Source organism: Stegostoma tigrinum, chromosome 23 (assembly GCF_030684315.1).
Source record: "Stegostoma tigrinum isolate sSteTig4 chromosome 23, sSteTig4.hap1, whole genome shotgun sequence".
In the NCBI taxonomy this organism is placed as follows: domain Eukaryota; kingdom Metazoa; phylum Chordata; class Chondrichthyes; order Orectolobiformes; family Stegostomatidae; genus Stegostoma; species Stegostoma tigrinum.
The window spans coordinates 5,639,169-5,664,582 of record NC_081376.1 but is presented as its reverse complement, the minus strand read 5'-3'; the positions used below and the strand labels follow the sequence as shown (position 1 = coordinate 5,664,582).

At 40.4% G+C, this 25,414-nt stretch overlaps 1 protein-coding gene across 5 annotated transcripts in view; it reads right to left on the bottom strand.

Annotated features, from left to right (window-relative positions):
- The window catches only part of LOC125462244 (E3 ubiquitin-protein ligase MGRN1-like), a 149,119-nt gene that overhangs the window by 9,690 nt on the left and 114,015 nt on the right, over window positions 1-25,414 (bottom strand). For 3 of the 5 annotated variants that reach the window (XM_048552043.2, XM_048552044.2, XM_048552046.2), the window contains exons 9-15: window positions 13,726-13,794; window positions 12,404-12,563; window positions 10,605-10,714; window positions 9,118-9,341; window positions 8,028-8,148; window positions 6,123-6,183; window positions 5,621-5,722 (exon numbers count right to left, since the gene is read on the bottom strand). In XM_048552043.2, the coding sequence (XP_048408000.1) occupies window positions 5,621-5,722; window positions 6,123-6,183; window positions 8,028-8,148; window positions 9,118-9,341; window positions 10,605-10,714; window positions 12,404-12,563; window positions 13,726-13,794 (847 nt within the window). Of the gene's footprint in view, window positions 1-1,118; window positions 1,165-5,620; window positions 5,723-6,122; window positions 6,184-8,027; window positions 8,149-9,117; window positions 9,342-10,604; window positions 10,715-12,403; window positions 12,564-13,725; window positions 13,795-25,414 lie in introns of all 5 variants that reach the window. The other 2 variants (XM_048552047.2, XM_048552045.2) reach the window with 2 other exon arrangements.

Here is a 25,414-nt window from a genome sequence, read left to right as displayed (position 1 = left end):
ATGTCCCAAGCTACTTTTGGGCAGAAGCAGGGGAAGAAAAACGTGGACGAAGAAATAGACAATTTGTAGTGCAAGAGATAACTTTGGTAGAGTCATCTACAACAGATGGTGGAGAGTAAAATGGGCTCAAAAAAAAACACAATGGAATTCCAGAGTAGGGTCAAGGCTCCTGAGGGAATGCAGGTAATATAAAGACAGCTTGGGTAAGAACTGGTTGGAATACACGGAGTGTGAATTTTGGGAGACTGGCGATGAATGCACTAGGGTATTCAAGCTTAAAATTGATAAAAGCTTGATGACATGTTTCTGCAGCAGGTTACTCAAGTGATGTCACAGATGTGTACACAAATGATGTTGGTAATGGAAAACCTGTGGGCTTGAAGGTCTCTGGCAGCTGTTTTGTAAAAAGGCCCTGACAGAAGGAAAGAACTTTTTGAGAGGAAAAGGAAGTTTGTTAGCCAATTACATGTCTTTGAGAACTCGCGAGCGGAGTGGAAGCAGAGCCACTAGTTCAAGGCTATCGCTCCAAAGAGACAATGGTAGAGGATGAAAGGATTGTGAAGAAAGGATTTCTAGAAAGTAGGACCAACATAATTGATGGCTCTTTTAGCCTATGCTGATGGCCCGGGCTGGGAAGGGATCTATTTGAAGCTGGAGAATGGTGCAAAGTCATGGAAAGATTTCAGAACAACAATGCATTGAAGACAAAGGAACAGTATTGGCCGAGAATGGGAATGGTGGATAGATAAGTGAAACTGGCAGACCCACTACATTTTGAATAAACTGGAGTTTGTGATGAGTGACAATGAAGGAGAAACTGAATGATCAGGAGGGGGAAATTGAAGAGTGCCTGAAGTGACAGGAGGTCAATACAGTGGAAAAGTTGAGCTTAAGACAGAACAGAAGGAAGATTGAGAGAAATTGGTCAGTGATGAGATTTCAGGGCTGAAATGGTTGAAAGAAAAGGGGAGGTTGTGGGGCCACTGCCTCAAAAGAGCAAGTATGGCAGCCTGAATCATCATTTTTCAAATCATTTTTATGCATACAAGCGAAAACACAACAGCTGACTTGCACGCAAATTCATACAAAAGAGAAAACAGTAAAGAGTGTTAACATACCAGAATCACTCTTCTATACCAATTGAGCAGGAATCAGGACCCAGAGCTGCCCAAATCAGCAAAATTATGGATAGAAAGGTAAGGATACATTAGATAGGTCATGAAGGTAAGTCAACAAACAACACAGAAAAATGGAATGTGGGAAGTCCTATTAATGACATGCAGAAATAACTTGTTAAAAAAATTTGTGGGATGCACCTGGTTAAGCCGTTAAATGTTTCTAGGCAACTATGGATTACAAACCATTGGAGGATTTGGCTTCATTAAAACTTGAAACAGTTCTCAATATTTTCAAATTTAATTATGAAAATACAGGCCAATTCAAATTAAGCAAATAACCTGCTGATCACAACCCTGTATTCAAATATCAGGAGATCTGAATGATACACATTACCAGTTATTTTCTGTTGGTACTATCTTGAAAACTTAATTTTAATAGGCAATTTTCAGATGTGCTACATTTTGCGCTGTACCCTATATTTGTAGAAACAATAAAAATCATCCAGTAAAATGGGCATCATAGAATCCCTACAGCCCAACGAGTCCACACCAAACCTCAGAGCATCCCACCCAAACCCATCCCCCTGTAAACCCACCGAATTTACATAGCCCTGAACACTCTGGGCAATTTTAACATGGCCAATCTACCTAACCTGTAAATCTTTGGACTGTGGGAGGAAACCGGAGCACCTGGAGGAAACCCATGCAGACACATGGAGAATGAGTTAACTCCACACAGACAGTCGCCCAAGGAAGTAATGGAACCTAGGTAGCTACGCTTAGTGCACTATCCTCACTTCACTGAGAACTGTGTTTAAATGAAAATCAATTGGCTACAGAGTTAGGTGGAATGAACTATTCAAATTGGTACAGTAAAGCTTTATTAAGGAGGAAAGGTTTTATAATTCTTATCAATAAATTCTTTAATAGTCATTAATTTCATCAATTCCTCGAGTTTAAATTTAAGCCTGTAGAGCCAAGATGAAAGATATTAATAGTTATTTACAGGGTTCACTACACGAATGGTTTTTAACTTCTAAAATAACAATCACAGCATCTAGATTTCCTATTGGTCTTCAATATGGTGTTGTATAAACTAATATATCAGATCAGAACATGAGGAGTCAGGTCTCTGACAAAATGGATAGCAAACTGGCTGCAAGGCAGAGGACAATTCTAAAGGATTGTTATTTAGAAAGGCAGATAGAAGGAAGTACTACAGGGGACACTGTTGTTCATAGCTTACATTAACACTTCAGGCTCTGGAATCAAAAACACCACTTTTAAGTTTGTGGATAACACTAATGTCTTTTCAGGTCGAGGCAGGAGAATACAGATGTAGTCAATTCCAAGAAGTACTACAGCTGAATAACCTTGCCAAATAGGGACGTAAGTGACAAATGAACTTCAACACACTTATAACATTTTTCACATGGCAAGACAATTAAGGACACCACACAGTCAATGAAAATAGGTATCTAAAGAGGACAGAGAAATAAGGGAATTTGGGAGTACGAAAATAAAAATCACTAAATGTTGAGGCACAGGTTAGTACATCCATAAATTGAAGCAGAGCATGCACTAGGGTTCATATCAGGAGAGAGAAGTGGTTAATCTGTATCAACGCTTGGTTAGGTCAGACTTGGGAGTAGTGTGGACAGTTCTGATCACCATATTTAAGAATGTAGAGGAACTGAAGGGACTCTATTAGATTTACAAAAATGGCACCAAAAATGCACGATTACACCTACGGGGGAAAATGTGAACAGATTGAAAGGAAGACCTAAGGGGTGGTCAAATATATGAACTTATGAAACATTTTGAAAAGAGTGAGGGGGAGAACAAAACTAGAGGCCATCAGTATACAACAGTCAAGAAATACAACAGGAAATTCAAGACAAGGTTTCTCTTTTAACCAAAATGGTGGGAACGCCACATTAAGTAACTGAAAGGAAGTAATGTTTTAGAGGAAGCCTGGCATGAGGGAAAGTGGTCCATAATTTTATGTTGGTAAAGTTGTATGAGAAAGGATTCCAAGAGATCAGAACGGAGTAGAAACACAAACGTAGATTAGCTGTGTTCTGTGAAACAAGTATTTGTGATGGATAGTTAGCAACAATGAGGTAGATATAGACAGGAAGTGATTTAAGATTTTCAATTTACTTCCAATCAAATGCTCAACAGTTTTCCATTCAAGTGAAATAAAATGTGTGGGGCCTTCCTCAGATTAAATAGAAAGAAATATCAACACAAAACCTCAGATAAGTCAACTTAGATAGAGGAAATAGAAAAGCATAAAAATTCTGTGCATATTAGGAAGAAAGCCTTGGTGCTTTGTGATTGGAAATGAATGAAAACTGAGCCAAATCTGAAACAAAAACATGCTCACATCACAGATCCAATGAAGGTTAGAAAAATAAACGCAAAGACGTTGTGAAAAATTGAAGGAATGGCTTAAAATTTGAGGTAAAAAATGGTTAGACAATGGGGTGAAGGGAGCAAAAAGATTTTTAAGCAAATTAACATGAGCAGGATAATGAGGACACTGCATTTAGGCCTAAGAACAATTTTGTAAAGAAAACAAAGTGACAGAGATACTAATCAAGTACTATGCCATCATTTTCATAAATGAAGTGGATAGGGGCTATAGGAGCACATGAATTAATCTTTTATATGTGGTTATCATGCAGATAAACTGTATTAAAGAAGTGACTCAAAGACAGGTCATGGGATCTTATGATACAGAAGGCATCAATTAGGTGGCCTGCAATTTAACTTTTGCATTAAGTTTGAACATTTCATTATGCAGGGTTTTGAAAGCAATAGAAAAATACGCAATTATGATATCAAATGCAAGGAATTAGAATTATTATTGTACTGAGAAATTTCAGGTATGAAGAAAAATTTAAAAGATTGTTTCATTGCGCAGTCCAGTACTTACAAAGGAGCACAAATTAAAATGGTCACAACTTTAATTAAAAGCTAGAAATTTTCTTAGGACACTTGAAATGTGGAATTTCTCCCATAAATCAATGATGTTGCTGAATCCTTAAGGCTTTTTCCAGTCATCTGGATTCATGTTCATGTTCAAGTTCAAGAGACAGAAACTGTAAAGGGCGTGGAATCAGAAGGTTACAGCACCAAAACAGGCCAATTATACCAGTGCCAACTCTCAACAAGTTATTTTACTTAGCTCCACTTAGGTAAACTTTATTAAAAGCATTATACATTTTTCTTTGTCAAACATTTACCCACGCCACTTCGAAAAACCTTTATTGGATGCTGCTTGCAGCTCTGTTTCTGGTGGGATAGCTCATGTCGAACAACCATATAATTACGATTTTCTCAACCTGTCTGTAATCCCACATGTCATAACATGTGGACGAAATAATCAAAAACATTTCAAAGACTTGTGACAATGTACAAACTATCTGACACCCAGCACAGCAGCATTTGTGGAAGCTGAAAGATTGCATTTTAGGTAGCAAAAAACATTCTACAATAGTCTTTTAGGCTTACATTATTCAAGCATGCATGCAAACACTTAACCTATATATCTGATGAAGGGTCCAGGCCCGAAACGTCAGCTTTTGTGCTCCTGAGATGCTGCTTGGCCTGCTGTGTTCATCCAGCCTCACATTTTATTATCTTGGAATCTCCAGCATCTGCAGTTCCCATTATCTCTAACCTATATAGTTGTTGGGTATTGTTAAAGCACATTTTAAAAAAGATTATGACTACAGCAGGTTAATAATTTTGAATTGTTTCATACTAATGACTCTTGATCTCTGGTCACTGGTACGTTAGCAAGTCGAGGTCACAGTTTCCTGATAATTTCCCAACTATTTATATCTTCTGGATAGTACTGATGCTTTACAGGTATATAGTTCCATTGGTCCCACTTATCAACCACCTCCCCATACCTCAACTCTGAGTGATTAGTAGACAATTCAAACCTGGTAGAGGAGGTACCATAGACCTCTACATGACTTTCTGGATAGTGGTCAGAAGTCAGAGCCCTGGTTAATTTTCCTCTTTTTAAGCCAATTACATGGTGACCAACTGCAGTGCCCTTGCTAAAATTCAAGAAACAACAATGGGACTAGCTAACTCTGCACGGTGCACTGGATAACTTTCAATTTGAGGTCAGGAGATTGTGGGATTAGGAAGAGACAGAGAGAAAGGAAGAAATGAGAGGAAGAGAGAAAGAGACAGAGAGAAAGAAAAGGATTGACACTTGCATTTTCATGGAGCTTTTCCATCATCTCTCATGAATGAAATCCAACAATTGTTATATGTAAGAAATCTGTTAAAACATTGCTACTCACCAAATAAATAACCAAAAGGTGCATTCGCTGAAGCTCTGAATATACTTCAAGTTTGATAAAGAGGCATGTTGGTGTACTATTCATTCAATCCCACCACATTAATAAGAAATATATTAAATTGCAAAGACATATAGAAGAAAGAAATTTATAGAAAGTAAAACAAAGGGCAAGTACCTGGCAGGGTCATCTCTAGACGAGTACCCCCATCTTCCTCAGTATGTCTATTGTGCTCATTGTTGCTATCTTGTACTATTTCCTCAGAGAACGTTCTATCGACTGGAAGAAAATAAACAGTTAGGGAACACCCTAAAAAGTGCTTCCCAAACTTTTTCTCCCCTATTGTGACACCATTAAGGAGAGAAGTAACGAAGCCCCAGCCCTCTGGGGTGGCATTTCAAGACTCCCTGGCCTTACTCAATTTCTAAAGAATTAATTATTAACAAAATGGGCAACTTGAAATTTCTTTTTAATGTTGAGTTATGATGGCATGAAGCACTCTGTCTGAAAAGGAAACTGCAATAATAAAGTTTGAAAAAGAATTACAAAATTACTTGAAGTGGACAAGTTTGCAAATTGTTTCCCTTTGAATCCTAAAGGATATCTTATTATGCAAAAAGGAACTGTTTAAATGCATGTTGTGGCTGTTGTTATATCATTCTAACATTAAATAACTCACCTTGATCACGTGCTTCAATTTCTGGGGTTTCTGCAATTGCAGTACTCTGAAAAACAGAAACCTACATTGGTTGTCAAACAGTAAGTCAACATTTCAACTGAATTCACTTAATACCATATTTCCATAACTTTCCAATCCCATGACAATAGAGTAGCACGTTACAGAATCTTGTTTACCTCCTGTGGGAAATATATTCTGACTTTAAAACAGAAGCTTAAAAGCATAAGATATTAGAGCAGAAGTAGGCCATTAAGCCTGTTCCACCAGTAAAGACATCATCGACGATCTGATAATCATCAACTCCACTTTGCTGCCTTTTCCCCATAACCCTCGTTTCCCTTACTGATTCAAAATCTGTCTATTTCAAACTTGAACATACATAATAACCAAGCCTGAACAACACTCTGCAGTAAAGAATCCCATAGATGTCTCTGGCCTTTTCTTTCTTCAGAAGGGCAGCACAGTGCCTCAGTAGTTAGCACTGCTGCTTCACAGCACCAAAGGCCTGGGTTTGATTCAACCCTCAGGTAACTGTCTGTGTGGAGTTTGCACATTCTCCCTGTGTCTGCATGGGTTTGCTCCGGTTACCTCCCACAATCCAAAGATGTGCAGGCTAGGTGGATTGGCCATGCTAAATTGCCCATAGTGTTCAGGGATGTGTAGATTAGGTGTATTATAGGCGGATGTGTCTGGGTGAGATGTCTGAGGGTCAGTGTGGACCTGTTAGGCCTAAAGGCCTGTTTCCACACTGTAGGGATTCTATGACCATGACTATGAGATTCACAACACAGAATGTCATAATTGTGTGGCCTCCTTATTCTGAGATTATTTCCTCTGGTCACAGACAGATACAATATATATTTCCCTAGATAAGCAGCCCAAACTTGCGGCCTGACAAGTGCCTTATACGGTTTTAGCGAAACCTTCCTATTTTTATACTCCATTCTCTTTGAAATGAAGGCCTCCCTGAATCTAAATGCTAGGTTTTTATGATTCACCGATGAGGGCTCTCAAATCCTGCTGTTCTGTAGCTTTCTGCAGTCTTTCTCTATATATATCATAGCCTGCTCCTGTATTTTTCCTGCCTAAGTGCACAACCTCATTTCTCCAAACTCACTTAACCTCTTAACATCTCTCAACTGATTCTACGTCATCCCCAATACATGCCTTCCCACCTGTGCCTGGGTCGTCCAATAACTTGGCTACACTAGATTCACTTTCCTCAACAAAACCATTAATGTATATTGTAATGTATATTGTAAAAACTATGGCCCCATCACTGATCCCCATGACATCAGTCATAACAGGCTTCCATACTGAAAATGTCCCCCATATCTCAACACTCTCTTCTTGTATTTATTTTACTTGATTAAGTTCAAAGCGACTGGATTTCAGATTTTCCTCTGACATAAAATCTGAAGTTTCACCCACTTGTGCTACCAAATTACTCCAGTTTCAAAATTCAGAAACCTGTGGTGACCATACCGAAGTTAGAGATTACATCCAGCCTTTTAAAGGATGATCTTCTCTTTTGAGGCTCATGCTCATGCTTTTTGCATTGCTTAACAATCAAATCATGTTCAAGTATGCCTGGGTACATTTTCTGAAGAAGGGTTCCGACCCAAAATGTCAACTTTCCTGCTCCTCTGTTGTTGCCTGGCCTGCTGTGTTCTTCCAACCTCAAACATGTGACCTGATTGCAATCTCTATTTCAGTCTTACAGCACTGACACATTAATACATACGTACATACATACATATGCAATCTTGGTTGTGAAACCATGATTGTTTTTTTACTCATACGGGATTTATATTTTAAAAAATTTCCTGACTGAATAACTCCTCTAAGCTGTTTTTTTTTCCCTGAAAAAGGTCATTCACAGTAGTCTCAATGACTCTCTCTTACTTCTTGTGAACTTGACACATTGGGATGTTGTGGTCCATTCTTCTGCAGCAGAACATCGGAATCTTCTGAAAGCTTTTCTTCATCTTCCTCTTGTATTGGAGAGGATGGAGAGCGCAGACTACTGCATTTTAAATTAATACGATTTCATAATTAGATACCCTCATTATCAAATATAAACCAGATTGAAATTAGACACAGGAACATAAAAATCAGGAGCAAGAATAAACCATTTGGTTATTTAGGCCTGCTCCAACATTCTAGGAGATCACAGCTGACCTGGTTGTGGTATTCTACAAGGTCACTATCAGTAGTGCAGAGGCATTTGCACAAACATTTTCGGTATATAACGTTGATTATTACTTGGATTTTTTTCCCTTGTATGCAAATTGGAACAGTCAAAAAAAATGACAACAAGACTGAAGCATCTTGATCCTAGTCTGAAATAAAACCAGCAAATGCCGGAGAACGCAACAAGAGGAAAACAGAGTTGATGATGCGAATTTCAGTGAGCCTTTGTCAGAATTGATCCTAGTTTGCAATTTAACATAGATAGTTTATTATCATTGGATTCTGTAAGCTAGATATCTAGCTAGGCATTGGGACATAATCCTATTCTGCGAGGAATAGTACAAAATTCATTCTTCCCCTGACTCCCCCAAGTCACCTTCTGTCCCAGTACTTCTCTTCTTCCTGGTCCAATTTTATTTATTGTGCCGACTGACAACATTGTAATTAAATTGGATGCAATCCTGTCAATGATTGCAGTTACTATTATCAGGAGTGCAGCCATGAATTCAAAATATCAGGCAAAGTGTTTTTATTTATAAAATCGACAATGATTTTAAGCAATTTTAATGCCAATTTTCATTTATAACTTTAAAAAACCTGACAATTTTTAAATAATTTTAGCAAAACAAAATATTAATATCAGTGATAGTGTCTATGAACATTGCATCAAACTGAAAATAAGCATCACAAAGTTTATAATGCAAGTTACACAAATCAGTAAAACTTATTTAAAACTGTCAGATTTAGAATTTGGTAAATGGTAAACTAGACGAAATTGGTGAGATTATTGATAGACACTTACCTTTCTGAAGATTTACTCAGTTTGGGCTTTTGCGGACAATTATCTATTATCTTGTCCACTGCCGACAGCTGCCTGCCTGATGTACACAAACCATCCCCAATCCCAGAATAATTGATTTCTTCATAAAGGGGAGCAGAAGGAATAGATGGAGAAATTGAACGAAGTCCATTTAAAGCTTCCAGTAAGGAAACCGGCTCAAATCCAGGAGGAATATGTTCAGATGTCTGAAAAAAGAGAGAGGAACCAAGTTAACGAGGAATTTTCGAAAGTCTTCAAAAACTTTGGAAGTAAAAAGTTAGGAAGCAGAGGAAAATAAACACATTTGAAGCGAAAGAAGACATAATCTAACTTTCTTCACTGTACTTGCCTGTCAGGCAACGAGTCAAAAAGTTTTACGTGCACAAGTTGAGAAATGAATGGCCTAAAAACTTTACTTTACCCTTTCGTTCCTACACCTTCAGGGAGCAATGTAGATACCTAATACAAGTAATTTTACTGATGAAGCATCAAAGTTGGTACCCACCAGTTAAATCAATAGAAGATTTATTAAAGTGTTTAATTTGATTTCATAATGCACAAAGATGACTCAGATTACGTTAACTAGACGTTTCTCAGCATGCAAGGCCTAACTTTACTAAAGGAGGAAAAATGATAATTTTGGAAAGATAAGAAGCAGGGATATGAAGTTGATTTCTAAAGGCACCAAAGACAAATACTGGTAATATTCAGAGAAAGGACAGGTAGCTAAAGGTTCTTCCAGCAGTAGATACCATAAATTGAGATACTATGGGTCAAAAACATACAGGATATGAAAATTAGAAATTAATTTTAAAACATAAACATTATTAAATGTGGTCACACTGTACTCTTCTTGGAAGAAAAGAAAATTATAATCAATTGAAGAGGTGGATACAATCAAGTCTATTGACCCTCAAGCTGATTGAAGATCTGTAGGAATTCTATTCTCCTTGTACAAACTGATCTTGTTTGGTTTTAGTTTATGTATTAAAATAATGACGTTATTATAATGATATTACTTCAATGTCACACTGGTTTTAGGCAGAATTTAGTTCATTGCATTTCATCATTAGGGCTATCAAAACTTCTGGATATATTTGAAATGAAAAACACATTGAAAGCAACACTAACTGATCACTGACATTTAACTTTGCTGATGGCTTGTTACTACCATTTGAACAGTAATAGTAATTACCAAGAAGCAATGCAAGGAAAACTAAAGTTGATTTTATCAACTAAATTTGCTTGGTTGATTGCACAAGTCTGCGTGTACCAACATAGTGATATTTCGATAAGTATCACAAGTATAAAATATTCACATACTAGCTTTAAAAGTACTGATAAGCTAAAATCAGTAAAAACGGATTTCAAAACATTCCTCAACACCAGGCATACAGCGGTTTTTAAACAATTCTTCTAATTTTAACGTAGCAATGAAGAGGAGTAAGTAAACAACCTGGCTGACTTACAGAATGATCATCATGGTCCATAGTCTGTGCTAAGACAGGACTAAATGAAACTGGTGACAAGGCTCCAGGTTTTTTCCTCACAGCTCGGATCTGCAACAATGCTCGAAATGCTAGGAAGGAAAAAACTTTTCATGAATATCCCATTCCCAATCCTAATCCCAATCAAGGAGACCGGTTCACAGATATTCCCAACATCCAGTTCATTTGGTGATTTCTGTACATTTAAAACAGATAAATACTATCAGCAAGCAATTTTAAAGACTATAAATTCAAAAGATAGAAAATAATTGGTGTTAAATGTACTGCTAGGCAAGATACTAACCACACCTGATAGGAAGATAACACAGAATGCTGGAGAAACTCAGCAAGTCTTGCAGCATCTGTGGAGAGAGATTAAGAGTTAACATTTTGGACATGGTATTACGCTTCATCATTACTGAAGTATTAACTCTGCTCCTTTCTCCAAAGATGCTGCCAAACATGCTGAATTTCTTCAGCACTCTGGGTTTCAGATTTCCAGCATTCACATCACTTTGCCTTGACCTGATTAGGAACAGTGTAGGTTCAATGCCTGTTCTCTGTCAGGGAAACTGTGTAAGGGGACTTCAGCAGCCACTAACAAAGAAGTTCAAAGACTGATGAGATTTTTAAATCTGCTTGCAATCCAAGGAACCCCGACTGGAAAACAAGAGTGTGGGGATGCTGGATACAGATAATACTGTGCTACACAACGATGCAGCATCAACCCCTTCGCAGTAGTCAAGTAACTGTTGAATGCTGACTGCCTTAATTCCTGGAAAATTGCCCGCTTTGCCAAGTTAGGAGCTGCTATTTAGTCAATGAAGCATTAGACAGTACTACAGGGCTAGCTAACCATCTGGTCCAGATGCTGAAATGCAGAGTGTCAATTTAAACATTTTATAACATATTTATATGGCACTTTTAATGTGATTAATCATCCCATATCTCTACACAGAAACAACAAAGCAAAATTTGGCACTGAGCTAAATACGGCAACATTAGGGTAATTAATCAACATCCTTGATCAACAATGTAATCTTTAAAGAATGTCTTAATGAGGAAAGTGAAGCTGAGGAACAGAAGTACAGGGAGGGAATTTCAGAACTAAAGCCTAGGTACAGCCAGTAAGTGTGGTGCTGAAAATTGTGGCTGTTTAAGATGCTAGAATTAAACACATCTCTCAGAGAACTGTACGGCTGAAGAATATCAAAGAGATGGAAGGGGCAAGGCCAAAGGATTTTAAAATACCAATCAGCGTTTTAAGATCAATATTTAACCAGGACATAACACAGGTCAGTGAATTCAGGATTGATCAATGAATGTGACTTGGCCCGAGCAATGACATGGACAAAGTTTTGGATAATCCCAACATCATAGAGGAAACTACCTAGGGTAATGACCGAGAGCACAGTAGAATAGCTAAGCCCACAGATGACAAAAACGTGAAAGGGATTTTTCAATAGCAGATGAGCCAAAGCAGGGGTTGAATTGGGCAATGTTGAGGAGGTGGAAGCCATTGGTCTTAATTGGACTAGAAGTCTGTTCTCACATGTTAACAACGATAGCCAATACTGAATTTTCAGATGATCATGTGAAACTACTGCACAGAGTTCAGAAATGAGGGACTGAGGATACGTGAGGGTTTACAGTGGTCGTGACACCAGATGTAACAGCGTGGGAATGGAGTGAGATGTCATAATTCAGTATAAAACTCATACAAATAAGCATTAATCTTCAAAATGTTTGCTTTGTGATTGCTAGCATTTTGCAATACTTACGCAGTCTGCAGATTGGACAGTTATTAGCCTGGTACCGGAGTGTGTCTGCACAGGTGCTGCACAAGCACAGATGTCTACAGGGTAAGATTAAGGTATCACGTAGGTCAGACAAACATACAACACACTCATTGCTGTTGTCACTGTTCTCATCATCAGATGGCTGCAAAGAAAGGGATTTTACAAATTAAAACAATAAGTAATTGTTTTCACACTGCTTATCAGCTGCAAATGTTACACAGAACAACTATTTTCCAGCCTGCACTATTTTCCACTGCCTTGCCTTTTGCGGATTACATTCTGTTGGCAGAGACCAGAAGCTGGACCTACTGCTCGTGGCAATGAGCCTGCCCACTGGCTGGATAGCTGGTGACAACTTTGGTGTGCCCACTGCCCCATCATCATCAAAATAAATCAGGCACTGCTTAGTCACTTTTGGGATTCCTTGATCTTGCAGAGGAACTTCCCCACCTCTGAGAGCTACAGGCTAACTGCCCCAAAACCTGAAGAAGCTCAAGCAGCTTGCTCGAGGGAGTGTGCATTGAGGGAGGCAGGAGGATAGCGAATACATGAGGGCCAGGAGAAGTGGGAGAGAAAGAGCAGCCCTGACACAGGCAGGTCATTGATTACATCAAACAAAGCGAACCCTACCACCAAGGCTACAGGCATTCCCAACAGCTTACCTGGTGGATTCTCCAAAAGACATGATCCCTGTCTGTTGATGACAGAATATCAGTAGTTGACTTAAAATAAATAGAATACCAGTAGTGATAGGGTAGGGTCCTTATTTAGGTACTTAAAGATCTCAACTGACCTTCGGACAGGAAGCCTGATCTCAACTGTTCCTACCCCAGATTTAATGTGGAGTGGGAGCAGGTTTCAAGTTGGGAAGACAGAAGAATTTCAATCCGAGCCTATCACTATATTGTACGTTTCAGCTGCTCATTTGGGGCGGTGAGTTAGAAGGAAGTTCTGCCTCATATCTTTTGATTTTACAACTAGCGCTACGTGCTCTGCCAGGACATGGATAGGAGAAACAAATGTTTAAATAATTGTTAAAATAATCAGTTAATTTGCTATTAGATCCAATTTAATAATCGACACTAACATACTTCAGGGTTTTTAAGCTATCATTCTACTGGTCTCGTCGTGTAGAATGCAATGTAGGTTATCGGTAATTGAATTTGCAATTTGAAATGCTGAAAAAATGCCACATGCTAAAATTTATATTTTATACCTCAAATGAGACCAACTGCAATAAAATTTGCAAAAAGTGTTACTGGATTTGAAGTCCAATTGAAGACATTATAAAATACTGTAGGTACCTTTGTTTCTTGGTTATTCTTATTTTCAATGCCATATATTTCTTGTAGCAGATAGCTGACTCGGTCAACCTACAGAAGACAAATAGAAAGCCAACTGACAGAATGGTATTAGGTATGTACTGATTTGCTGGAGTGAAGTATCCAGTGACCTGTCAATAGATTTCCGATGGAGTCACCAAAATGCAAAATGTTGTAGAGCCATAGATTAATGCTGACACAAGAGGTGGCCTTTTGGTCCAAGCTAGCTCACTTTAGAGCAATCAGTCCCATCCCCTCTTCTATTTCCGGAGCCCTGTATTTTATTTTCCTTAAGAGCTCATCCAATGTCCATTCGAAATCATTGATCATCTCCCCTTCCACTAGCCCTGTAGGCAGCAAATTCCAGGAGATTACCAAAACAATTGTTCCTCACATTTACTGCCCTCCCCGACATCTCTGCCCAAAAGCTTTTAATCTCTCTCTCTCTCTCTCTCTCTCTCTCTCTCTACAAAACCAAATTAAGGCATCATCTAGCTATCTTCCATTGCTAATTTAGTTTAGCTTCTGTCAACACACCATTGGAAATGTTAAGCAGAACCTACTGTAAACGACGTGTATTACAAGACCATTGATAATATTAACTGCTTTGCTTTCTATCCCACTTATCCAAGAAAATCAATTCCTTTCTAGTTTCACCATCTTATAATATCACCTCCAAAGCCAAAGCTTCGCCAACTTGACCTTTGTGAAGGATTTGCCTAGTGGGATAAATTTCTCATGAGCCACTGCTCTCAATCCTTCACATCACAACCGCAGCCCATGACAAAATTACCCTTGTTCTCATCATTAATCCCACTAACCTACGCATTCTGAAATTATCTTATACCATTTACGACACAATTCCACTTCCTCTCTCCATCTTCCAAATGGCTGTCCATTTGGCACTATTTTTACCTTTTTCACTTAAAGTAAAGATTGTTGGCTAAGCTAGCTTTGAAGTCCTTGAGGAGATGACGGCGATTTTTCTCGAGGTGCTGGGTCTAAGAGAAAGTTCCAGGATTTTGACCCAACAACATCCAACCCAGTTTGGATGGAAGCCTGCAGATGGTGGTGATGGTGTTCCCATGCATTTGCTGCCCTTATCCTTCCAGGCAATAGAGGTCATAGGTTTGAAAAGACACTGCCAAAGGAACCTCAGTGAGTTGTTGCAGGGTATCTAGTAAGTAGGACAAATTGCTGCCAGTGGGGGGGGGGGGGGGGGGGGGGGAGTGAATGTTTATAGGGGTGAATAGGGTGGGAACCAAATAGACAGCTTTGTCCTGGTTTGTGCGAAGCTGCTTGTATGGTGTTGGAGCTGTATTCAACCAGGCAAAGGGAAAGCATTCCATCATGTTGTGTCTTGTTGATAGAAGACAGTTTTGGGGGTCATTCCCAAATTAGCCTCTTGTGGACACAGTTTTTAAATGGCTGTTGACTTCGGTTTCTGGTAACTCCAGGGCTGTTAAGAGCGACTGCTATTTCACTGCACAACACCTTCACATGCAAGCACAGAGGACACAGTTCCATCCATAAAAACCTTCAAACAAGAACATGCAGAGCCACAACGTGTATTCACGCAGCAGCTTTAATGTAGTGAACTTCCTTCCATCACAAGGTCAGTAGTGATGATATTCACGGATGATTGCACAATGTTCAGCGCTCATGACTCATGATTCATGACACCTCACATACTAACATAACCACACATATGCTAAGCTACAACTACTACAAACACGAATGAATCAAACTATTGCCTCTTGACATTCAAATGGCATTACCATCTTTTCATCTTCCACTATCAACATCCTGGCAGTTAGCACTAGCCAGAAACCAAAACAACCATTTAAATAACCCTCCTTCCACTGACCCCTTCACCCGCTTCCAACACAAGTCCTCCTCCTGGACACCACCCCCAGGCCTCCTACCCTCCCTCGACCTCTTCATCTCCAACTGCCGTCGAGACATCAACCGCCTCAACCTCTCCACCCCTCTCACCCACTCCAACCTCTCCCCCGCAGAACGGGCAGCCCTCCGCTCCAACCCCAACCTCACCATCAAACCCGCAGACAAGGGTGGCGCAGTGGTAGTATGGCGCACTGACCTCTACATCGCCGAGGCCAGACGCCAACTCTCCGACACCACCTCCTACCGCCTCCTCGATCATGACCCCACACCCGAGCACCAAACCATCATCTCCAACACCATTCACGACCTCATCACCTCAGGGGACCTCCCACCCACAGCCTCCAACCTCATTGTTCCCCAACCCCGCACGGCCCGTTTCTATCTCCTTCCCAAAATCCACAAACCTGCCTGCCCTGGTCGACCCATCGTCTCAGCCTGCTCCTGCCCCACCGAACTCATCTCCACCTATCTGGACTCCATTTTCTCCCCTTTGGTCCAGGAACTCCCCACCTACGTCCGTGACACCACCCACGCCCTCCACCTCCTCCAGGACTTCCAATTCCCTGGCCCCAACACCTCATATTCACCATGGACGTCCAGTCCCTGTACACCTGCATTCCGCATGGAGATGGCCTCAAGGCCCTCCGCTTCTTCCTGTCCCGCAGGCCCGACCAGTCCCAGTCCACCGACACTCTCATCCGCCTAGCTGAACTCGTCCTCACACTCAACAACTTCTCTTTTGACTCCTCCCACTTCCTACAGACTAAGGGGGTGGCCATGGGCACCCGCATGGGCCCCAGCTATGCCTGCCTCTTTGTAGGTTACGTGGAACAGTCCCTCTTCCGCACCTACACAGGCCCCAAACCCCACCTCTTCCTCCGGTACATTGATGACTGTATCGGCGCCGCCTCTTGCTCCCCAGAGGAGCTCGAACAGTTCATCCACTTCACCAACACCTTCCACCCCAACCTTCAGTTCACCTGGGCCATCTCCAGCACATCCCTCACCTTCCTGGGCCTCTCAGTCTCCATCTCAGGCAACCAGCTTGTAACTGATGTCCATTTCAAGCCCACCGACTCCCACAGCTACCTAGAATACACCTCCTCCCACCCAACCTCCTGCAAAAATTCCATCCCCTATTCCCAATTCCTCCGCCTCCGCCGCATCTGCTCCCACGACAAGACATTCCACTCCCGCACATCCCAGATGTCCAAGTTCTTGAAGGACCGCAACTTTCCCCCCACGGTGATCGAGAATGCCCTTGACCGCGTCTCCCGCATTTCCCGCGACACATCCCTCACACCCCGCCCCCGCCACAACCGCCCCAAGAGGATCCCCCTCGTTCTCACACACCACCCTACCAACCTCCGGATACAACGCATTATCCTCCGACACTTCCGCCATTTACAATCCGATCCCACCACCCAAGACATTTTTCCATCCCCTCCCCTGTCTGCTTTCCGGAGAGACCACTCTCTCCGTGACTCCCTTGTTCGCTCCACACTGTCCTCCAACCCCACCACACCCGGCACCTTCCCCTGCAACCGCAGGAAATGCTACACTTGTCCCCACACCTCCTCCCTCACCCCCATCCCAGGCCCCAAGATGACATTCCACATCAAGCAGAGGTTCACCTGCACATCTGCCAATGTGGTATACTGCATCCACTGTACCCGGTGCGGCTTCCTCTACATTGGGGAAACCAAGCGGAGGCTTGGGGACCGCTTTGCAGAACACCTCCGCTCAGTTCGCAAAAAACAACTGCACCTCCCAGTCGCAAACCATTTCCACTCCCCCTCCCATTCTCTTGATGACATGTCCATCATGGGCCTCCTGCACTGCCACAATGATGCCACCCGAAGGTTGCAGGAACAGCAACTCATATTCCGCCTGGGAACCCTGCAGCCATATGGTATCAATGTGGACTTCACCAGTTTCAAAATCTTCCCTTCCCCTACTGCATCCCTCAACCAGCCTAGTTCGTCCCCTCCCCCCACTGCACCACACAACCAGCCCAGCTCTTCCCCCCCACCCACTGCATCCCAAAACCAGTCCAACCTGTCTCTGCCTCCCTAACCGGTTCTTCCTCTCACCCATCCCTTCCTCCCACCCCAAGCCGCACCCCCCGCTACCTACTAACCTCATCCCACCTCCTTGACCTGTCCGTCTTCCCTGGACTGACCTATCCCCTCCCTACCTCCCCACCTACACTCTCTCCACCTATCTTCTTTACTCTCCATCTTCGGTCCGCCTCCCCCTCTCTCCCTATTTATTCCAGTTCCCTCCCCCCATCCCCCTCTCTGATGAAGGGTCTAGGCCCGAAACGTCAGCTTTTGTGCTCCTGAGATGCTGCTTGGCCTGCTGTGTTCATCCAGCCTCACATTTTGTTATCTTGGAATCTCCAGCATCTGCAGTTCCCATTATCTCTGATACTATTTAAATACAGTGGCTACAAGAGCAAGTCAGACGCTAGCAAAACTGCAGAATCTGAGAGATACTACATTATGATTCTCTTTACCAGCTCACTCACAAGCACACTATGTTTATGATACTGCGTGCCCATTCATTCATACAAGTGCGTTTTTGTAATACATTGTATAAACTAAACTTCCTTTCTCACTTATTACTGTTTCAGCCCATGCTGCATGCAGCATTTAGACTGTTCCTGTATCAAAGGCTACCCTTGAATAAGTGTTAACACTGTAACCTATTCAAAACAATGCCATCCCCAACATTGTGTCTCCATAACTCACTGAAAATTATGGCAAGATAATAATATTAATTAGCCCAGAGCAACACTCTCTCAGGACCTGTACGGGCTGCAGAACAAACAAACAGTGTCCTCCACTAATATGCGCTTTTTAGATATATATTAAATACAGCTGCTACCCCTCTTTAAGAAACTTACTATCAAACAGCGCTTTTGTGAAACTGTATTATGAATGTAAGAACTATCAAAACTGGCAATAATAAATGAAATCTCACAACCCAGCTGCAGGATATCAGTTTAATATCCTTTTAATTAGTACATGTATAATTTCTCACTTACTTAAATCATAGTTTTTACTAACATTACTAATTTTAAAGAAAAGACTAACACCTCCTAATTATGTAAGGTCAGACCAGACAGACATTATAATCCCATCAAGAATAACAACAAGCATTTAGCAAGTGCTGAAACTATCTCCTGCTTCCCCAGGACAGATGTCACATCAACTTTTGTGTACAGTAGACAAAACTGTGTGACACCACAGTGCCAAAGTTTTACTGCATGTAAGAAATGTGTATAAAGAGGCTACTGTAAAACTGTACTTCCAAGTCCATCATTGTCTTGAACTGTGCCATTGCAGATGCTCAGTAAAGAGGCTATTTTCACCACTCCACGGTCTCAACTGTTACTGAAACACGATCCCACAAATCTCACCTCCAGACACTCCAAAGCCTGTCCATCATCAACAAACACAAGTCAGGAGTATGACAGGATACTACTCACTTTCCTACTGAGGTGCAACTCAAGCTACATTCAAACACCTTGACAACACCTTAGACAAAACAGCCTTCTTGACTGGCAACACATCCACTCCCTCCACCACCAACACTCAGTAGCAGCAGAGTACCATCTACTAGATGCACTGCAGAAATTCACAAAAGATCCTTAGACAGCGCTTTCCAAACCTATGACCACTTCCATCTAGAAGGACAAAGACAGCAGATTCATAGAAACACTAAGTTTCCCTCCAAGCCACTCACCATCCTGACTTTGACCAAGCGACATTGAAAGGACAGCAATTATATTTCCAAAATCCCAGCAAACTTGCCCTACCCAACATTGTGGGTCTACCTACAGCAAATGGACTGCAGCGGTTGAAGGCAGCAATTCACCACCACTTTCTCAACTAGGAATGGGCAATAAATGCAGGGCCAAGCAGCAATGCCCACATCTGATGAAAGAAAACTCCCAGTGTGCTTTGTAGGAGTGATTATCAAACAAAATTTCATGTCAACCCAAAGAATGCAACATTAGATGAGGAGTTTTCCAAAAAATAAACTTTTGTCTCTAAATTGTACCCCAAGCTGATTGATACTGACCAACATAATGCACTGCTCCATTCTCACTCCAACCACACGACCATTTCAAGGTGAAGTATAGCACATTCCTACTGAATACTTTGAAGTCTTTTAACCTTCATTTTGACTTTGATAACGAAACTTAAAAACTTCAGCAACTTTGCAAGCTTCTCCTGCTTCAGCTTCAGAACTGCCTCAAACATCCACCAGCTGGCTAATCATTCTTTGTTGCACGAATGCTTTTAGTTTCTTAAAAAAGAAAGTCTTTTTCCTGTTGTTTGATGTTAGTCACTTAGCTAGCGAGCCATCTTGTGTTCTGCATTTAAACAACTTAGTGAGTATGTGCAAGTATATATTTTTTTAATCTTCATTTAATCTGCTTTGTCAGTACCTCCAATTATTACCGGCTCTGATAAATAGTTTGACATGGCACTAACCTATCCTGTTGAGTGCAAACTGAACTTTCTTGCTTTTGTACAAAATCTCTACAGAAAAAAAAACAGGCAAAGCTTGCCTCAACTACTAGATTTGGTTTATTTTTCCCAGATGAACGCTTCAATTTTGTGGTCGGTATAAATGGTCAACAATTGAAGTTAACAGTTTGAAAAAGGTATCACTGTAAATAGCATTACAAATATTGTGCTCCTGAGATGCTGCTGGGCCTGCTGTGTTCATCCAGCCTCACATTTTATTATGTTACAAATACCATGTTCTTTTTGGGAATTACAATCAGCAATTTAATGTTTTGGCAGCAGATGGCAGAATGACACCAGGCTTCAGCTTTTACAGCCCAATGCTATGAGACGTGCACAAAGCAAACTTTCCCTTTGAGAGTTTTACTCAATTCCACATTCACCATTACTATTACTAAACACTATTAAGAATGCATTTTGTTTTCCTTTCTCACTCCATGTCATAGGACCAGAATTGGAGGTGGACTGCGAGAGAAAACCTCAAATCATTGCGGTTAGCTTCTGAAGCCTCTCACAGAGGAAAACTCTAACGGTCAAAAGACATGATCCCTAAAATTATGGCAGAAAAATGTCATTGTACTTGGGTGCAAAGTTACAATGGTACATACAACCTTTTTTCTAGAGGCAAAGTCCAATATAATAAATAACCAACTAGACATTTTTCTACCCATATTTACCCTCACTTAATGCTGAAAAATTACATCAGCTGAAAAACTGTGCCTTCAAGTAATAGTGCTTATGATCCGGTTAAAAAGCTGACACCAAAACCAAGGTATAGTTATAATTTTAGAATACTGAAGAATAGATGAAGGCCACTGGGTCCATTGGGTCCACACTAAACTTTCTGAACCAGCAATCTAATTACTCCCACTCTCTACTTTTACCCTGTGTCACTGCAATTTTAAGGTCATGAAAGAGTGAAATCAGGAAAAATGTTTTGGAATGAAGGGTATAAAAATCCGGGGCTCATGCCCTCAAAGGTAATAAACAGTGGGACACACTTAGTTTTCAAATCTGAGGGTTTTGTTGGGTACTGGTATCAAAAGGTTATGGAGCAAATATGGATAAATGAAGGTCCAGCTGAGCTACAATCAGGATGCATGGTCTGAAGCTTGGACTAAGTGGTTTGAAGCTGTCAATATGTTCCACATATATCTTTTATCAAAGGAGAGATCCAGCATGTGAGCTGGGGTGGGGTGGCAGTGAGAGGGGAGGAAATAAATCAAAGGGCAGTACCCCCATGCAAAATCTTGTGTTCTCCCGTCTCATGTTCATATCCATTTCCATTGCTCTATAAATCCAAGGTAAAAAGAACTGAAGCTTTTCTGAGGTAACCAATCATGTTTTATCCAGAGACCTGTTCATAGTTTGCATTTTTCATCTAGTTGCTGAAAATGCCTTAATGTGTGATATAAACATCAGAATTGAACCATATGAATTGCATCCTTTTTTAAACATTCCATTTCAGATATTTATTTTTGCAGCCTGCGCTGATGAGATTAATAAAACTACTCATCACTCAGCAGCTTTATTGCTGTAACATTAGTGCATACGCTTTTGCTTATTTAAAAAGCCAATGTGAAAGTTGAAAACTTGGCCAGACACAGGGAGGGAATTGCTGCTTTGCTGGGCATTCCAGCAGTTTGAGGATGAAAACAATTTAAAGAGTTTATTTTCATCATGTTTGTTTATATGTCCCAGATTCTTCTTTACTCTTCTCTTGTCTCTCCAACGAAGTATCAGCGGACTTTGTAAATAGTGTTACTGAGCCAAAGACATCAGGTTTAAAGCTCTGGTGACAGGCCTTTTGATAATGGATCTTAATTTTGGTCTCTGGGCCGAATATCAGAAAATATGGTTTGATGGGAAACATAATCACTTCCAATTTCCAACAGAATTTAACCATCTTTCCTTGACATACAATAGCATTTAACTGTCAAAACCCCTAACATCAATTTCCTGGGGATTATGATTGACCAGAAACTAAACGAACCAACCATAGTAACCATGATTACAAGGGCAAGTCCTGACACTGAAAAGTTTACTAAGTAACACATTCAGACTCTCTAAAACAAATCCACCACCAAGTCAGAAGTGTGGCGCGATGCTACCCACTTGCCTGGATCCACCTCCAGTAACACTCAAAAAGCTTGACAATATCCAGTCTAAAAAGTAATCTGCTTGATTTGCACCCATTCCACCATTTTAAATATTAACTCCATTGCCGATGCAGAGTCAGCAGTGTATGCCACCTACAAGATGCATTGCAACAACTCACTAGGGTTCCTTTGACAGTGCCTTCCAAACCCATAACCTCCACCACCCAGATGAACAAGGCAGCAGTAGATGGGAACACCACTAGGCCCATATTTCTCTAAGCTACATGCTATCCTGATTTGGAACTATATTACTATTCCTTCACTGTCGCTAGGGCAACATTCAAGAAACCCCAGTACTGTTGGTTCTACCTACAACAAAAGGAATTGCATCAGCTCAAGCAGGTAAGGCAGCTCCATCATTTTAACATCAAATTAGGGATGGACAAAAACACTTGTGGCCAGCAATGCCTAGGTCCTGTGAATAAATACCCACTGAATAAATCCTGTGTTTTCTTTTTCCTTATTTATTCTAGACAAATTAAGATTCAAAATATATCATCCTACTTAAAATTTGTAGGTACCAAATGTAGTTAAATGTGCAGTTTAGCGCATTCTGCCAATTAAAAGCAAACCTCCAAGTCTACTTAAGCATCTAACATTTTTAGAATTTAAACAATTTTACAACCTCATTTCTCAAAACATCATAAAGTACATTGTGACATTTGATACTGCCTAGCTTGCCAACATTGTAAACTATAACTTGAAATTTCCTGTGTAGTTATACATTTTTATTAGTGCTTAGTACAGCACTGAGATTTCTAACCACATAGTAAACATTACAGAAGCCAGTGTTTGAGAAGCATAACAGAGGGAACATTGTGCAATATACAGAATGCCCCATAAATGCTTTTAAAATTAAGCACCTGAGACCTAAGATATGGTAGATTTAGAACACAAACACCATTATAAATATATGATTCTACATGAGCCTATTATAAATATATGATTCTCTCCTAACAAAGGGGTGTGTACTAAGGATATCCCACACAATAAAAAGAGACAACCGAAGTTTAGAAATTTAAGCCTCAGTCTATATTCCCACTCACGACATGCTGGCAGAGACTAATAATAATTGATACAAGAAATAGTGCTCCCAACTGCTAAAATGAGCTGTGTGCTTAGGACCACTGCCCAAATCACATAATCAAGCAAAAAATTAAACTGAATAACCAAACCTTTGAGTATTGCTGAAAGAAGTCACATTTTGTCAAAGCTTTCTGCTTTACAATCATCAGGTCAACTCACTAGAAAAGCGGTTCAAGGTGAAATGTCGGTGTTCATTGGTAACAATGCTGCCATCAAGCCAAATAGATAGTTGGTCCTTCACACAAATGGTCTGTGAATTTCTAGCGTGGTGTGATGATAGGTATAAGCGCTGTACATTTCAAAAGTATCAAGCAATATCCCCCTTTGATTGTTTCCAACAAAATACTGACTGTACTTAATCATCCCATGTTTGCAAAATTCACAAGTGTTGAACATTAGATGCAATTCTACAACTGGGCAATGCTTCTTGGATGTCCTTCAATGTGCAAGATTGTACATTGCTACAAATTTAGGACTGCGAGTTGGGCACACAGTGAGGCATACTTGTATGTACAAGAACTTACATGTATCAATAAATATGTTAATACTTGGTATTTGAAGACAGAAGAAACATATACATGTACACGTGTTGCACCTGTTCCACATAACAGAACAGGCATCTACCGCTTCCTAGTTCATCTTTTAGGGCAATGCCCTAACCAAAGTTAAACCTGGTTTAAAATTTTAAACAAAACCCTTGCAGTTTCTTCAATCAGCATTAGTGGATGCATTGTTCATTACAATGCCTTTACCAATCAGAGTTCAACTGCCAACAAATCAGCACTCTCTTCTCCAGCAGAATGAATGTTGGTGTTCCCTTAGAAGAGGTACTCTTGCAAATGATGAGTACAAGATAGAAAGCTTTGACACTAAGTCCTATTTTGGTACTGCTCAAAAGAAAATTTACTGATTGAATTCACTATTGTTTTCCTTCAATTAGAATCTCCTTGCAACATTTTACACTGCATTTTTTCCTTTATTATGCCAGAAGCACAGGACAATCTGAACTGTGCAGCTTGTCATACACATCTATACATTTCAAATTATTGCTCTCATTACACATGATTCTTTTTAAAAACACGCTAGAAACAAGCAATATTCTAAATGTGCTATTAAATCAAGATTTTCTTGTAACAGATTAACTTAATTCACAATTAAGTCATTGACACCCATTCTACCATTTTAAATATTTACCAATGCAGAGTCAGCAATGTATGCCACCTACAATGTGCACGACAGCAACTCACTTTGGTTCCTTTGACAGTGTCTTCTAAAGCCATAACATCCACCACCCAGGCAAACAAGGGAGCAGCAGATGCATGGGAACACCACTAGGTCCAAATTTCTCTCCAAGCTACTATTTTTATTTCTATTTTTTGACCCAAAACAAAAAAAAAACTTTAAACCGAAATTGCATTTGGTTTTCGTAATATCTAGGCTTCCGCATAGGAGAGCTGAGAAGATAAAAACTAATTTCAGCAGGCTCACGGTGGATGAAATTTAATGCAGAGAAGCATGAAATCATACAAGTTTGTGGGAAGAAAGAAAAGAGGTGATAGAAAAGAAAGAAGACAGAACACTAAAGCAACAGGAACAGGTAAGTCCAATAAAACCGACAGAAAGAAAGCTGACGGATGAGATAACACATATCTTTTAGTGCAATAAACAGACTTTAATGTCTTAAAGGCCATCTGAAAGGACTCAGACCAGGTAAATCAGAATTCCTCTTCAACTAGTTTATTAAAGGAGAGACTAACGCACTGAAATCGGGATCAAACTACCAGTAGAACCTTCATTAGATCCAAGAATCTCAATATTCCTAGTTTTAAGGAGAGAAAGCACATTACAGTCTAAACTTTGCTTTCATGTGGATAGCCTTTCCGCCTACTGCCAACTGAAGCCTTTAAGTGGGCAACTAGTGGTTAAAGGCCTTATCCTTGATCTTGGGTACTGCCTGTCACTGGCCAATCAAAAGTTAAC